We start from the raw sequence: 17,484 nt of genomic DNA, 5'->3' as shown, positions 1-17,484 counted from the left end.
TGTTCTGAAAGAAGATGTCAGTTATACAAAACTTGTGGTTTCAGCAGCAAAGCTCAAGTCGTGTCTGTGCATTTTTATGCATCTTTCCCAGCCCATGATGTCCAAGGCAGATTGCCATGTCTCGCAGTCTGCGCCAACACTTACTTGAAAACCTCTCAGTGGATGAAGATGTTCTGACTTGGGGATTCTGCTGCTAGCAGTGTCAAGCTCCTCATAGAATGGTCTTTTGCCTCTGTAGTGGAGCATAGTGTTGGAACATAGATATTCATGAGGTTAACTGACTCTCTTTGAGTTGAGAGGCAGATGGAGGGAACACATTCTGAACCAGTTGCCAGGTGTTATATCATCGGGAGTAGCGAGTTCCTTACAGTGAAGTCTACCCCTTGCTCTCACATTTTCCTCTTGAGTCTTTCCCTGCCAGAAGAACATGTAATGTTTCCCTTTGTGATCTGCTCTCAGCAAGCCTGGTCTCTTGTAGGAAAGCTCTTTCAATGTTCAGCCTATCAAGTTCCATGTCAATCACAGCTACCTTGCGCATGTCATCGACTAGCCAGAAGTCGTCTTTCAATCCTGTGCACATGGTCCTGATAATCCAGCTTGCCAGAAGTAGCATTGAAGACATGCTCAAGAACGAGCTGTGCCCCTAGCCAAGCTATTCCACTATAGCTACAATACTGGAAATCTGGAAAATTGCCTGGCTGTGTCCTGTCCACAAAACACAGGACAAATGCAGTTCGGCCAATTAATGTCCACCAGTCTACTCTCGGTCATCAGCAGTGTGATGGAAGGTGTTGTCAATAGTGCTATCAAGTGGAACTTACACAACAATAACCTCCTTACAGTTGCTCATTTTGGGTTCTGCCAAGGCCACTCAACTCCTGACCTCATTACATCCTTGGTCCAAACATGGACAAAAGAACTGACTAGAGGTGAGAATAACTACCCATAGCACCAAGGTAGCATTTAACCGAGTGTGGCATCAAGGAGCCCGAACAAAATTGAAGCCATTTGGAGTCAGTGGCAGGGGAGGGGGGGTTGGAAACGCTCCACTGGTGCTTGTTGGATGCCAGTTATCTCAGACCCAGGATTTCACTGCAGGAATTCCACAGGATATTGTCCTCAGCCCAACCATCTTCAGCTGCTTCGTCAATGACCTCCCCTCCATCATTAGGCCAGAACTGGGGATATTTGCTGATGATTGCACAGTGTTCAGTACAATTTGTGGCTCCTCAGACTGAAGCAATCCATTCCTGCATGCAGCAAGATGTGGACAATGTTCAGGTGTGGGCTGATGTGTGGCACAAATGTTACTTGCCACACAAGTGCCAGGCAATGACCATCTCCAACAAGAGAGAATCTAACCATCATCCTTGATATTCAATGGCAGTACATCACTGGGTCTGCCACCATCAACATCCTGGGTGTTACCATTGACCAGAAATTTAACTGGGCCATCCATATAAATACTTCTGCCACAAGAGCAGATCAGAGGCTGGAAATTCAGTGGCAGGTAACTCACCTGACCCCCAAAGCCTGTCCACCATCTACAAGGCAAAAGTAAGAAGTGTGGTGGAATATTTTCCACTTGGTTATAAATGCCTAGTTCATGGTTCACCGTAATATTTTAGAGGTAATTTTTTGTCATGGGAAGATAAAGTTAACTATAGAAAGAGGAATAAATGAAAGTAAAACAGTTTAAAGACTAGTACACTTAAAAGGTTGGGGCCATGTTGACTTACGGGGTTAACAGCTAGGGCGGCATTTCATCTTGGGGCAGTGCCAGCCAGTGAAGCTAGCTGGCTATTAAAGCGTTGAAATTGCGCCAGTAAGTAGAGGCTAGAGCGCAGTCTCGAAAATCCAGGCAAATTGAGTCTTGGAGACCAGATTGAAACCCTGGGAGGGGTGCAGTCATTGAGGCGGTCCAAGTTGGAGTGGCTTTGAGGAACTTCAGATGCTTGATCTTCAAAAGTGAAAAGCTTGGAGTGCCTCATGAGTGAGACAATTTCAACAAGATTGTTTGACTGTGTTTGTTGGCGCCTGGGTGGGGTGTTGAGACATCAATGGACTCTGCCTTTGTCGCACTTGCCATTTATTGTGCAGTATGGTGTGTTCAACCAGTTGCCTGTTAATTCACATGTACCTCCTATTAACCCTGAATGTTAGAGTATAATATAGATATGGCAAATTGTTTTATCTTTCTCGCTTTGAATAGTAAAGGCTATTTTTGTTTGTTCAGAATCTGTGGAATCTTGCGCCTTTATTCTCCTAGCAAGTGTTTTGAATCTTAATTTGAATCTTAAACTTTGTCTACTTAAATAGTTATTGGTTATTGACTGGATAGTTTGGGGGCCTGGTCAAGGAACATAACTACTTGGCTGGATCAGTGCAGCTCCAACAACACTTGAGAAGCTCAACACAATCCAGGACAAAGCAGTTCACTTGATCAGCACCCCATCCAGCTACTTGAACGTTACTCCCTCCACCACTGGCACATAGTGGCAGCAGCGTGTACCATATGCTAGATGCACTCCAACTCACCCAGGCTGCTTTAACAGCACCTTCCAAACATGCGACCTATACCCACCTAGCACAACATGGTGTATGGGAACACCAGTGCCTGTAAATTCCTCTCCAAGCCACCCATTGTTCCGACTTGGAACAATATCGCTGGTCCTTCACTGTTGCTTGGTCAGAATGCTGGGTCAGAACTCCCCCGCCCAGCAATATTGTGGGTATATCTACACCACATGGGCTGCAGCAGTTCAAAAACATAGTTCACCACTACCTTCTTGAAAGCAATTAGGGATGAGCCACAGATGCTGCCCTTCTCAGCGATACTCATATTCAATGAAAGAATATTTTTCAAAAATGAAATGCAGATGCTGTTGAACCTAAACGAATATTGAAGACAGATCCAAAATCTGTAAGCTTGTGTTTCTAACACTTAACTGAAGTCCTTTGCCCTCTCCACTCGTTCTATTTCCTAACCCCCCCATCATAATGTAGGTGAGGTGGTCCTTTTTATTATTTGCTCCATGGGCACCATTGATGCTGCTACATTAGCTTACAAGGTAATTTCTAGGCAACCCAGTCCAAATTGCTAAGTGTGCCCTTTACTAGTCATTTTGCAGGAATCTGGTTTTTTAAAATAAGATTTTGGTTATGGATATAATCAGCATTCTAAATAAATCTATATCTAATTATTTGTTACCTCAATTTGTATTCAATAATAACTTGTAATTGTGTAGCACCTTTAATAAGATTTGCCCAATGTCTCGGTGACATCATCCAAAAACAGCATCAGTTTTCACGTGCTGAATGCTTCTTTCTGTGTTATAATATTTAACAGTAATTATGTCACCTACCCCTTAAAACAATTTTAAATTTAAACTTTTAAATAATGAAAATCAGCACAAATAAGCTTAGTACCTTTGTTTTGTTTTTGTTTGAATGTCAGCTGAGAAAGTCCTTTATTTCAGTCAACATTAGTGAAGATATCTTTTTAGAAACCAGTTTTTATTCCTAAATCTACCATTCAGACACTCTACGTGAAACAATAGACTTCAGATTTGATTTATGTGTTTGAAATAATTTTGCCTAATTAATCAATTTTCACCAATTCTATGTACCTTTTGGTTGTTTTCTGTCTTGTGTTCTCTGGTTTGGTACTGAAGAGAGCATCAACCGTATGCCAATATTATTGGTCACACTTTAATCTTGCAGATATTGAAATGGGTCTACAAGTTAGCTTATGCCAGGTACTGAAACTAGATGACAGTTAGATGATAAAATTACATCATGTCCCCTCCCAGTACATTCTTCATTTGCTTAAACTACTTTTATCTGTTTTGGCTTCATGCTTTCTCCAAACAGTAATTTCTTTTGCTTTTCTTTTCTCAAGCATGCCTTTCATATAGAGATAGAGGTAAGATAAGTTTAACTTGGAAAGCCTAAGGTTTTTTTAAAAATAGATTATCTGAAGCATTCACTTTTTCATCTCAAATACACTAGGAGTTTTTTTTTCAACTGTGACACTGCTGCATGAGGCCAATCATTCAAGTTTCAGCATGAAAGAATATGGACTTTTTAAAAAAAAAACTGTGAACATATTTGACTAAAATAATGGTATCGTTCTTTTCTGAAAATAACCTTTATTATTACTATTTTGACCACAGAACTGGAATAAATGCTGCAAATTCTAAATCTCCAGCCTAGCTTTTTAAACTTCAATTAAGTCAACCTCCCTTGTGCATAGCTTTGAAAAACTTTGTTACTGATTATATCCTTCTATGAAGAAAATTATTTTATACAATTAAACAGTAAATTTTCAGAATTTGTGTCCTACGTCTTTGTAGATTCTGAAACATGAGATGGAATCCTCTGCATGGCCTTTCAATTATAAATATATTTTTGTCATGCATGAATTATTTTTGTGATCTTCTCCCCCCCCCCCCCCAACATTTCTGTATTGAATACAACTTGATTAATTGTGCAAAACCTGAAGGTGACAATCATTTTGAAATGCCCCGTTTCAATTGATTATACTTTCGAGGTCTGTTGAAAAATTTTCCATGAATTCACTCATTAATGAATCTTTTTTTTTGCTCATAGCATTTGAATTATCAAACTATCCCTCCCTTTCATATTTGGCTCATTGTTTATGAGGTAGTCAAAAGCACGAACAGTGACTTGTGTAAACAACTACTTGGCTGTGCATGAAAATTTCCCAGTGCACCCTTCTCTCCTTTCTGCTACAAAACATTCTTTGCTGTTGTTCCCTATAATACATCCAACGTAAGGGACATATGTAGGAATCCCTGGTATGAATTTGACCTATCACTTCTTGGTACCAACTCAATGTGCTAAATTGAAAATTAATTTTGATAATGTAAAAATATAACAGCTATAATGTAGTGAATAAGTTGTACCTAGTGATATTTGCTGTTAGTATTTCAGGTTTGGGGAATACTGATCGAGTATTGAATTCATGAATTAATATAAATAAGCTACTTTTGGGTAGCAATCTTCATAATGAAAAATTCTAAAGCTGAAGTAAATTAGCTAGCATGCAATAGATTTTAAGTGATAGCAGATTTTATTTTAAATAACTTTAAATTATTCACCATTTTACCTTCAAACTATTTTTAAAGAATTCTAAGGACATAACATTTAGATTGCAGACCACTCAGGCCTCCTGCAGAAAAAAAATTGAGCAGGGATTTAATAGAATTGTTTTGGAAAGACTTCTGATTTGCTTTAATACTCTCATGTGCTGTTATCAACCTTTTCTTAAAACTTTATTTAAATCTTACTTTGTAGGATCCAGGGCCAACACCACCTTCTCCTATGCTTGGTCTAAAACCGTTGCAGTTATTGGAACTTAAAGCTAGAGGGCGCTTTGGTTGTGTATGGAAAGCTCAACTACTGAATGAGTATGTGGCAGTTAAAATATTCCCAATTCAGGTAAAGTGCTTGATTATTCTCTCCTCACTTGCCACCCATTTGATGGCTGGGGAGTGGGTAACTTTTTACAGAAATGCCCTCCTGTATACAGGGCAATTTGTTCAGTAATATTTTACAATGCTGTAATGTTTCTGTTTTTGTAGGACAAACAGTCCTGGCAAAATGAATATGAAATATACAGTCAACCTGGAATGAACCATGAAAATCTTTTGCACTTCATTGGTGCAGAGAAAAGAGGCACAAACATAGATGTGGAGTTATGGTTGATATCTTCCTTCCATGAAAAGGTAGAGTATTGTGGTTTTTTGGAAAAATACTTTTTGGCTGTTTTAGTAATGATACTTAGGACAGATTTGGATTTCTGTGGATAGTCAAAAGTAATTGACTTGGCTACAAATTAAATCATTGTAACCCTTCTAGCACTGCAGATGTATTTTCTCTGGATACTGGTAGGCTCCAAAACTGATTATATGCTCATTCAGCCTTATAAACTCGGCACTTAGTCAAGTAAGCTCCTTGTTTTGGTGCATTTAAAGGTGGTAGATTGATTGGGCCACATTAATGATGCCTTCAGAGGTGGTTTTCAACCATCAAAAAACCCTATATGAAAATTAGGAGTCAGAAGAAGACCCAAAGTGAATAAAGTTAATTCAATCTTTATTGCTATAAAAGGAATTAATGCTTCAAATTTGGATAGAATTTTATTTTACAGAGCAGAGAATGGGATTGATGGATAGAGTTAGTGATTTGATTTTCTTCAAGTAGAACATGAAGGTAGTAAGGTGTTGGCCGTAGTTCTGTAGGTCTAAAGGTATTCATCGTTTTGGGTAGTTCAACAGTAAGTATTTATTAACTACTAGAAACTATATACATAGGCACTGTAAAGGTCCAAGCTAGGCTATGTCCAACACTACATTGACCCCTAGGTGTGGGTCATGTGTTCTCTTACATCACTCTGTGGGAGGTACTTACTCTGTCCTATGTTAACCCTTTATGTGACAGACCCTTATACAACACCTTCTCCTAAGTCTTTACCCAAGTTATCCCAATTTACCCCACGTATTTACATCATTACTACTATCCCATCTCCCCACCTCATTTCTCTGAATTCATAGGTTCGGGTGGCCTAGAGGCCTTATAACCTTTCCATATCTTGTTCTCACTACTGTTGGAAGAGCGGTAGGCCCTGTCGCTGCAGGTAAACTTTGTTGAACTGGAGGTTGTTTTGAAGTCTTGTGTGTCTTTTCATCCTCTTTTTCCATTCTTTGGCACTGAATCGCTCTTCATCAATTCCCCAATTATAGTGATAGATAGCGGTTGGTTTATCCCACTCTTTACAGGGTGGAAGAACTCTGGAGTCGTCTCTATTGTGTTTTTTTCCTCTTTTTCCTTCGTGTGGCTCGCCATGGCACACGCTGGGATGGAAGATGACTCTTTCTGTTGTTAGCGTGTGAGTTGGTAGTAAGCTCACCTTTGTGTTTGGTTGTGTGGTGTGCTGTCATCAATGGATGGCTGCTACTTGGTTCTAGCATTGTTAGTAGCACTGTCGTGCTGGCTGGGGTTTGCAGCATCTGCACTGTGGTCTCAGGGTTTATCTCTCCAATTAGTGTCGCACCAGAGGTTGAGGCTCTTCAAGCTACTAGTTTCCCCCTTGAATGTCGTCTACCTGAGGTGCTATGGTAACCATCTGAATGGTTGGCTGGTCTGACCAATGAGGGGTTTCTGGCATCTGTAATGAAAGTGGACGAACCTGCTCTGCAAAGTGAGAAGACGATTCAGAGCTGAAGTCCCGGCTGAGAGAATCTTTCTTGTTAGATCTCTCAGGAACTTGCAGTTCTATATAGTTAACGACAGTGGTTCCTTGACATCTTCTGCCTTCTGGAGGCAATTCAGGGCTACATAGGCATCTCTACTGGAGAGAAAAAGACTGGTTATGGATGACATCCATCAGCTCGAAAATTTGTTTGCCGCCATACCTTAATGGTTCCTGAATCATGCCTGTGACCAGAGGTCAGATTCCTCCAAGCCCATAAAGTGGTCTGAAGAAGAGTCATACGGACTCAAAACGTTAACTCTTGTCTTTCTCTCCACAGATGCTGTCAGACCTGCTGAGTTTTCCCAGAATTTTTTGTTTTTGTTTCAGATTTCCAGCATCTGCCATATTTTGCTTTTACCATAAAGTGGCGTGTTTGTTGTTCATAGCCAGAGGTGTCTTGGCTGTGATTTTTTGTCTGATAGGACCGTAACATTGGCACCGGTATCCAACTTAAAGTTTGTGAGATGGCCATTAACCGGGGTGCCTGCATTCCAGAACAAAAATCCAGGATATTTCACCTCATCCAAGAAGCATGGTTGTGTGCCCTCTTGGTATACTGTCTCAACCTTGTGAATCTTCTTGAGATCTTCTGTGTGTTATGGCATTTTGGCTTTGCAGAGCTTCCCAAAGCGTCCTATTCAGTTACATTGAAAGCATGGAAATTGCTAGGCATTTCATGCCTGGGGGGTGTTTTGTTCCATAGCGTTGGCATGGTCGCTTTACTGGTCAGTTATGGTGTTGCTCTCCTCCTCCAGGAGTGGCCCTGTTTCTATGCTGTTTCACTAACTGGACAGTAGGGTTTACTCTGTACCACGGTTTGCTTTCCCTCCTTAAAAGGGATCTGTGCTGCAAATGTATTTCAGATTACTTGACAATCTGGATGGCTCTCTCAAGAGTTACACCTTCCTTCGCTTGAAGTATGTCTGATAGAACGTCGTCCACCACTCATACAACTACTGTTATCTAATTCAAATTTCAGCTCACTGTAATCACAGCTTTCAACCATTCTGTACAGGTCGTTAATGAAGGAGTCGACAGGCTCTCCGGGCTGCTGGATACGTTTATTAAATTAAACCTTTTCAAGGATTCTGATACTTCTGAGGTTATAATCAATGTCGAATAATTTTAAAACTTCACATTTTGCAGATGATTCGTTAATTCCTTATCTAGCTATTATATTGTTGGCTACTGGGCCTACCTAATAAAGCAGTATGTTAACTTGCTCAGCTTCTGCCTTTTTATCCAGACCTGAAGCAGTCATGTGTCTGAGGAATTTCTTGCTCCAAAGTCCCCAACTTTGTGATTGACCTGGGTCTTGAATAAGTCCAAATTGATCTGGAAGAGTGGATTTCTGATCCATGGTTAAAATTTTTAAATTGCAGGTTCAGATTTGAGAGATTTCTGAAAATCCAAGATGGCACCTCTGTACTCTTCTTCACAAGAGGCTGAATTTTATGCTGATCAGGTGGGCGCATGATGACGCCAGACGAGCGTCCCAGTGCCATCCCGTACTCATGTGATAGAAGTGGCATGCATGGGTGTCAGAGCTGCGCCCGTCATCAATTAGAAGGCCATCTAAGGCCATTAAAAAGGCAAATGATCAAGATTTCACATTGCCCATGCGATTTCACATTCGTCGCATTGGCAAAATGGGCAGGCAGGCAGCTGACATTTTTGCAAAAGCTCATCCAAGGGTGGGATAAAAAGGGTCTGCAGCACTGCCATTGAGAGGAGTTTTGGGGATAGTTTGCTGGTTGCCTATTGGTACTTGGCAGCTTCATCTCTGTTTAGGGCTTGTTAGCACTTTTAGCATTTCTAGGTTGCATGTGAGGACTCATTGGTGTCTCCAAGGCCCCCAGAGGATTTTGACCATGTGGAACATTCCAGGTATCAGACAGCCACCTTTTACCCTGGTAATGGGGATTGTGGTCTCTATTGCTGGCATCTCCTCCCCCTGAGGAAGAGGGGCAGAAGGGAGAGGAGACCAGGTATCCCAATGCAGCATCCAGGGGAGCAACCTGTGGAAAGAGAGGCGCAGGCACAAGGGGGGCATGGCTGCAGGTATTCCAAGGTGGAAGGGGCCGCAGAAGACACCACTACCCTGCTGCCAGAGTTTACAGGCAGTGACGCAGCTATCTCAACATGTCTGCGGTGCAATGCCGAAGGAGGCTCCGACTCTCTAGGAAGACTGTGACATCCATTTGTCATATGGTTGGGCCTGAGATCACCTCTGACTGCGTGGGTGGACACCCCATGCCAGTGGCTCTGAAGGTCACGGTGGCCCTCAACTTCTATGCATCCAGCTCTTTCCAGGGATCAGTGGGGGATCAGTGTGGAATATCCCAGTCAGCTGTCCACAGTTGCGTCAAGCTGGTGACAGAATCTCTGTTCAGACGGCTCATGACATTTATTCATTTCTGTACGGACGAGGCCAGCAAAGCTGAGCGAGCCAGAGGGTTTGCAGCAATTGCTGGGTTCCCCCTCATTCAGGGTGCAATCGACTGCACATAATGTGGCCATTAAGGCGCCAGTGGATGCCTTTGTCAACAGGAAGGGATTCCACTCCATGAACGTGTACATAGTTTGTGACCACAAAATGCATATCCTGCAAGGCTGAGCAAGGTACCCTGGCAGCTCCCATGACGCTTACATCCTCAGACAATCCCAGGTACCACGGCTCTTCAGTGCTCCAGCTTGGCTGGATGGATGGCTGCTGGGTAACTAGAGCTATCCGTTGAAAAGGTGGCTTATGACACCTCTCTGCCACCGAAGAACAGGGGCAGAGCAGCATTATAATAGGAGTCATGCCTCCACAAGGGTGGTGATGGAGAGGACCATATGTCTTCTGAAGATGCACTTCTGATGCCTGGACCATTCAGACTGAGCGCTACAATACCTCCTAGAGCAGGTGTCATTGATCGTGGTTGCATGTTGCACTCTCCACAATTTGGCGCTGGCAAAGGGGGACCCACTGGAAGAAGAGAATCTTGAAGTAACTGCACAGGCCATAGAGGATGAATCCAGTATTGAGTCAGAAGAGCAGCATGGTGAGGAAAGCACTGAGGGTGTGGAGTTAGACCCCTGTAACCTTCAGGGAGGCAGGGACACCAGGGATGCCCCTTCGTCCGACGCTCCTTCAGTTAGGATGTCAAAGATTTGCTCCCATTTCATGCCAGGGCTGCTGCCTCCATCCTGGATGTCTGAAATGCCCCTGTCATGTGAACCCAAAGTCCACTCAGTGCCTGTGCAATAAAGTTCAGAGCCACTCACGTCCAGCATCACATACTGGCGTATCCTGTACCAAAAATAAAACGTGAAACATACTCAGGCAATCAGAGCAAAAGCAAGTTTAATGTTGTTGTCACATTCTCATCACATTAACATGACCTTTACTGGTGTTGATGTCCACATCAGTAGACATATAAACCAAGCATAACTGAACAGAAGATCACCTGTGAATAGTCCCTCTTGTGCTCATGGTGTCTTAAATTTTACAAGTGCTGCATCTTGTTGCTCCCCCTCACTGGCAGCGGTATTGGAGATGGCGTGCTGACTCTGGTGTCTTGTTGGCCTTGATTACCTGAGCGGTCTTCCTCTGACGTGTGGAGCCTGTGATGGCCCCGCCTGGGAGGTAGCGACCAGTGCCACAGCTGGCATCTCCCCGGTCATCACAGCCTGATCAGATGCAACAGTCACTGGCAGAGGGGCAGAGGAGCTGCAGCCCTAAGAGGAGCCCGCAAAGATGACAAGCAGGTTGTGCGCCAACGTGAGGTTGCTCTGAAGCTCTCTGCTCGCCATTGGACGGGCACCCAGCTGGGATACTGGGTGCCTCACCCATCTCCCACACTGGCACTGACCACCTGAAGTCATTGCCTGTGTGAGGGTTTGCACATCCGAGCACAACCCCAGGAACCCCTGATTCTGTCCCTGGAGCTGTCTCTCCATGAGAGTCGCCACTCTCCCAATGGAGGAGGCAGTGCGCTCGGCCATGAGAGGATCAACGCAGTCCTTATGCTCCGCATGGACTCATCCACAACAGAGACCATGGCATGCATACCCTCATGGATCTCTGCCAGATCCTCCTGCACATCCTGCTGGACGAGCAGCATCTCCCGTCTAATGAATGACTCCAGAGGCTCATCATCTGCCTTTAACCCAGCATCGTCCTGGTCTCCAGCAGCCTTCTGACTGCTGGTACTCTGGGCAGTCTCTGCCTCCACCGGCACCTCTAGCGAGTGTGAATTGCCCTCACCAATGTGTACCAAAAATGTAGCCAACAATCTAATGCCCACTGAGGTGCTGGTATCTGCACTGGTACCTGGTTCAGAGTACAGTTGTGATGCAGGCGCAGATGAAGCCTGGTGGCCCTCTGGCGTCAGGGGGTGGCCCTTCTGGTTGCTGAGAATGAGTTTGTGCTGGCGAATCTAAGGGAGAACAAGGATATATCATTAGTTAAAGTCACCACTCTGTTACTGTGCATGCCAGACACCCTGGTGAGACAGTGGAGATCTGCCTCATGGTGTCATTGTTTTTCAATGATCAATAGAGACTCCAGGTTTGAGGCAATTAAGAGACAACACTAGAATGGTCGCACATGCTGAAACTCTCACCTCTGTGCAATGCGCTCTTATCTTCATTTGATATCCCTGCCTTTCCACGACTCTCCAGTTCCAGGGAGCCCTGCTCGAACTGGTCAGCAGCAGCAGGTTGGGCGGATCTCTGCCTGTCCATGATCTCACCAATTGGTTATGGCTTGTCTTCTCCTGAAAGGACAGAGGAGCGTTGATTAGTCCACTCTCTACCTGCAGCGCCTTAGCAGCCTGGCCGACTCCACCTGAGGAACCTCTTGCAGGGCAGATCCAAGTTGTGGCCCCAGAGCCACAAGGCAATTAGTCCAAGCTGCCAGGGCTCACCCCCTTGGCCAGGTCTGGCATCATTGACAGTTGGCACTCGGACTCTAACATCCCTGAGCTCCATGTTGGGACGGCCAGCCCTTAACACTTCACAACATGGACCCAAGCCAACATGGTACTGAGCACAGTACGTCATAGCTGCCGACCTGGGCTGCTACCTCCTCCCAAGCTTTCTTTGTCAGGTGTGGTGGCCTGCTCCTTCTGTCGCTTGATACAAGGGTGTCCGCCCTGGCAGCCACCTACTCCAGGACGACAGCGAGGCACTTGTCCGAAAAGCAGGGGCTTGAGTGCCCACCCAACCTACCCTCTTGCCTGGCGTCTCCAGCCACTGCCAAGGCCATAAGAGCTGTCTCCGCAAAGCAGACTGCATGCTTCTTCACTGGCAGCTGATGGTGTGATATTCGGTGATGGTAAAGCTATTGAACGTCAAAGGGCAATGGTTAGATTCTCTCTTGTTGGACGTGATCATTGCCTGAAACTTGTGTGGTGTGAATGTTACTTGCCACTTGTCAGCCCAAGCCTGGATATTGTCCAGGTTCTTGCTCATTTGGACATGGATTGCTTCAGTATCTGAGGAGTCGCGAATAGTGCTGAACATTGTGCCATCATCAACTAATATCTCCACTTCTGACCTTATGATGGAAGGAAGGTAATTGATGAAGCAGCTGAAAATGGCTGGGCCAAGGACACTACCCTGAGGAACTCCTGTAGTGATGTCCTGGAGCTGAGATAACTGAGCTCCAACAACCACAACCATCTTCCTTTGTGCTAGGTAAGACTCCAACCAGGGGAGAGTTTTCCCCCCTGATTCCCATTGACTCCAGTTTTGCTAGGGCTCCTTGATGCCACACTTGGTCAAATGTGGCATTGGTGTCAAGGGCAGTCACTCTCACTTCACTTCGAGAGTTCAGCTCTTTTGTCCATGTTTGAACCACGGCTTTAACGAGGTCAGGAGCTGAGTGGTCCTGGTGGAGCCCAAACGGGGCATCAGTGATCAGGTTATTGCTAAGCAAGTGTCGCTTGATAGCACTGTTGATGACCCCATCCATTAATTTACTGATGATCGAAAATATACTGATGAGGCGGTAATTGGCCGGGTTGGATTTGTCCTGCTTTTTGTGTACAGGACATACCTGGCCAATTTTCCACATAGCAGTGGATGCCAGTGTTGTAGCTGTACTGGAACAGCTTGGCTAGGGGCGTGGCATGTTCTGGAGCACAAGTCTTAAGTACTGTTGCTGAAATATTGTCTGGGCCCATAGCCTTTGCAGTATGTCGTGCCTGCAGTTGTTTCTTGATATCACGTAGAGTGAATTGAATTGACTGAAGACATGGGGACCTCCGGAGGGAGCCGAGATGGATTATCCACTTGACACTTCTGGCTGAAGATTGTAGCAAATGCTTCAGCTTTATCTTTTGTACTGAAGTGCTGGGCTCCTCCATCATTGAAGATGATGATAAAAGCAAAATAATAAAATAAAAGATGGTGATACCGGTGGAGCCTCCTCTCCCTGTGAGTTGTTTAACTGTCCACCACCATTCACGACTGGATGGCAGGACTGCAGAACTTAGATTTGATCTGTTTGTTGTGGGAACGCTGAGCTCTGTCTATCCCTTGCTGCTTATGCTGTTTGGCATGCAAGTAGTCCTGTGTTGTAGCTTCACCAGGTTGACTCCTCATTTTTAGGTTTGCCTGGTGCTGCTCCTGGCCTCCTACATGCTGCCCTCCTACATGCTTGATTGAACCAGGATTGATCCCCTGGCTCGATGGTAACAGTAGATTGGGGGATATACTGGGCCATGAGGTTACAGATTGTGTTTGAGTACAATTGTGCTGCTGCTGTTGGCCCACAGCACCTCATGAATGCCCAGTCTTGAGTTGCTAGATCTATTTGAAACCTATCCAATTTAGCACAGTGGTAGTGTCACATAACACTATGGAGGATATCCTCAATGTGAAGGCGAGACTTCATTTCCACAAGGACTGTGCTGTGTGGTCACTCCTACCAATACTGTCATGGACAGATGCATCAATGGCAGGCAGGTTAGTGAGGATGAAATCAAATATGCTTTTCCCTCTTGTTGGCTCCCACAACACCTAGGGTCATACCCAGTCTAGCAGCTATGTCATTGAGGACCTCGCCAGCTCAGTCAGTAGTGATGCTACCAAGCCACTCTCGGTGATAGACGTTGAAGTTCCCCCACCCAGAGTACATTCTGCGCCCTTGCCACCCTTGGTGCTTCCTCCGAGTGGGGTTCAACATGGAGGAGCACTGATTCATCAGCTGAGGAGGGCGGTATGTGATAATCAGCAGGAGGCTTCCTTGCCCATGTTTGACCTGATTCCATGAGTCCAGAGTCAACGTTGAGAACTCCCAGTGCAACTCCCTCCTGACTGCATACCATGGTGCCGCCACCTCTGCTGGATCTGTCCTGCCATTGGGACAGGGCTTACCCACAGATGGTGATGTCTGGGACATTATCTGTAAGATACAATTCCATGAGAGTGACAGTGTCTAGGCTGTTGCTTGACTAGTCTGTGAGACAGCTCTCCCAATTTTGGCACTAGCCCCCAGATGTTAGTAAGGATGACTTTGCAGGGTTGACAGGGCTGAGATTGCCGTAGTCATTAACGGTGCCTAGGTCGATGCTGGGTGGTCCAGTTTCATTCCTTTTTTGTGACTTTGTAGCAGTTTGATACAACTCATTGTCTTGCTAGGCCATTTTAGAGGGCATTATAAGAGTCAACCACATCGCTGTAATGTGGGTCTGGAGTCACACGTAGGCCAGACCAGGTAAGGGTGACAGATTTCCTTCCCTAAAGGACATTAGTGAACCAGATGGGTTTTTACAACAATCGACAGTGGTTTCATGGTCGTCACTCCAGAATTTTATTGAATTCATATTCTACCACCTGCCGTGGCGGGATTTGAACCTGTGTGCCCAGATTATTACCCTGGGTCTCTGGATTAGTAGTCTGATGACAATACCACTATGCCATTGCCTCCCCCTGAATACTATAGTATTTAACTTTTTTCACAACTTGAAATGTCCAGGAATTTTAAACTTTTAGCTCACCCCTGCTAGGTCTGCTGACTCTGCACAATTTGAGCATGGAAGCTGGACTTCCACAGGATTCAGTGGAGTTTTCTGCTACAGTGAGGCATTTAATTTCTGCCTTCAGCTTCCAAGTCTTTCATTGGAGCTTTTCTCTGGTGATTTCCTCTTGCTCCTTCGCTTCTTGAGCTTTTCTTCAGGCCAGAATGCTTCTTTGATTTTTCCTTCAGTTTTCCAAGATTTTAATTTTCTTTTGCAGTCTCTGTGAGGTTTTGAGTTGTTCCAGTCATTGCCACCATGTTGTAAGGTGTTGGGCGTCGTTTGTTAGATCTTAAGGTATGCGTGGTATTGGCTAGTTCAACAGTAAGTATTTATTAAGTACTAGAAACTATAAACATAGGTATAATAAAGGTCCAAGCTAGGAGCTGTCTCCATGCTACTGGATACTACATACTACTCCATGCTACATACAACACTAACCCCTAGGTGTAGGTCATGTGTTCTTTTACATCACTCTGGGCGATACTGATAATCCTTTATGCACCAGACTCTTGTATTACAATACTGTAACAAAGCCAATCCCTGGCATTTTTGTTATTCATTCATGGAATGAGGATGTGTTAATGCCTATCCTTAATTGTACTTAAGAAGGTGGTGGTGGCGAGCCATCTTCTTGAACAGCTGAATTTAATGTAGTACAGGTACACCCAAAGTACTGTTAGGCAGGGAGTGGGAGGAATTTGACGATGAAGGAATGGTGATGCATTTCCAAGTCAGGTTGGTATGTTTCTTGGAAGAGAACTTGCAGGTGCTGATGTGACCATGCACCTGCTGTTCTTGTTCTTCTAGGCGGTATAGGTCACAGGTTTGGAAGGTGCTGCCAAAGAAGCCTTGGTAAGTTGCTCCACTGCATCTTGTACACATTGTAGCCACGGTACACCAGTGGTGCAGGTAGTGAATATTTAAGGTATGAAATATGCAATACAATAGATGATGGTTTTTTTCATTGCCCCAGTATGTGAGCTGAAATTTCCCTGGACCTGTTGAGTCTTGGGATTAGAAATGTCAAGTGTGTTGTTGAGAAATACCAAATTGTTGAGAATGCAATACAGAAAAGATGAAAATATTTAAATTGCAATACTTTAGAAATTGTTAGCGTGAACTAAATGTGAGTGAATGGATGCTGTGTCCTGATAGATAACTGCTGGCTTTGCCAATGAAATTTGAGCTACTTATTGGAGCTTCTTGTGAGGACCAGTTGACAATGTTTAAAATGTATTTAAAGAAAAATTGAATTCTTTGCTCATCATGTTTTTGAAGATTCCACTAATTTCATCTGAAATCAGCCAAACCTGTGCAGAAAGTCAAGGAATTACAAGCCTGGGTTATGTCCATGGCAAATAGAGTTTCTGCAATCATTTGCACTGATTTGAAGCAGTGCAAGCAACATTCCCCCCAGGGAAAGGGGAAGGAAAATGAATTTTTTTTAAAAATTGTCAATATTAAAAAATTTACTCAGAGTGATGCGCCTACACCAATGGTTTTATATAATGTTTAAAAATCATTTTCAGTTATTTAGGTTACACTCGGGTGGTAGACCAAACCTTTATTAAAAATGCTTATTTTTGTGCTAAATACTATCAGCTATTTTAATAAAACTGGACCAGGTTACCGCTCTTCATATCAAGCAATATTTTTTAATACAAGGGGGAAGAATAAATATTTGTGTTCTGAAAAACTCCCCAAATTCACCACTTCATGAAAGGATTTATGTTTGTGATTAAACAAATGAGTTCAAGCAGAACCGTGACTTTAGTTCAGAAAAGTTGCAGTTTTGAGTACAATTTGTGCTTGGATTGCCTATTTCACCCAAAGCAGAAGCTACTGCAACATTTGCAGTTTGTATAATTTATTGTTTGCCTTGATCTGCCTGTTGCTAACTTTGGTCAGTGGTGATGAAATAATATGGAATTATTTTTTTCTCCAATATTTTCTCATTTTCTCAATGTTTCACCTCATTTTCTAAACTTTTAATGTTGGACCTAATATACCATAACTGTATAAGTGGCATAATTGACTCTGAGTCAATCTCATTTGTTCTGATTAATGGTCATCATCGACCTGAAACGTTAACTCTGCTTCTCTCCACAGATGCTGACTGACCTGCTGAGTATTTCCAGCATTTTCTGTTTTTATTTCAATTATGATTGAGATTCTTACACACACACAAATGTA

The 17,484-nt window shown here is 43.8% G+C and overlaps 1 protein-coding gene across 1 annotated transcript in view; it reads left to right on the top strand.

Moving 5' to 3' along the window:
- LOC121284863 (activin receptor type-2A) overlaps nt 1-17,484 on the top strand; it is a 181,515-nt gene that overhangs the window by 136,878 nt on the left and 27,153 nt on the right. Inside the window, exons 5-6 of the mRNA XM_041200695.1 lie at nt 5,320-5,463; nt 5,607-5,750. Of these exons, the coding sequence (XP_041056629.1) occupies nt 5,320-5,463; nt 5,607-5,750 (288 nt within the window). The remainder of the gene's footprint in view (nt 1-5,319; nt 5,464-5,606; nt 5,751-17,484) is intronic.

The sequence above is a fragment of the Carcharodon carcharias genome, chromosome 12 (assembly GCF_017639515.1).
Source record: "Carcharodon carcharias isolate sCarCar2 chromosome 12, sCarCar2.pri, whole genome shotgun sequence".
Lineage (NCBI taxonomy): Eukaryota > Metazoa > Chordata > Chondrichthyes > Lamniformes > Lamnidae > Carcharodon > Carcharodon carcharias.
Note: the sequence above shows the minus strand (reverse complement) of the source record. Positions and strands in the feature narration are given on the sequence as shown.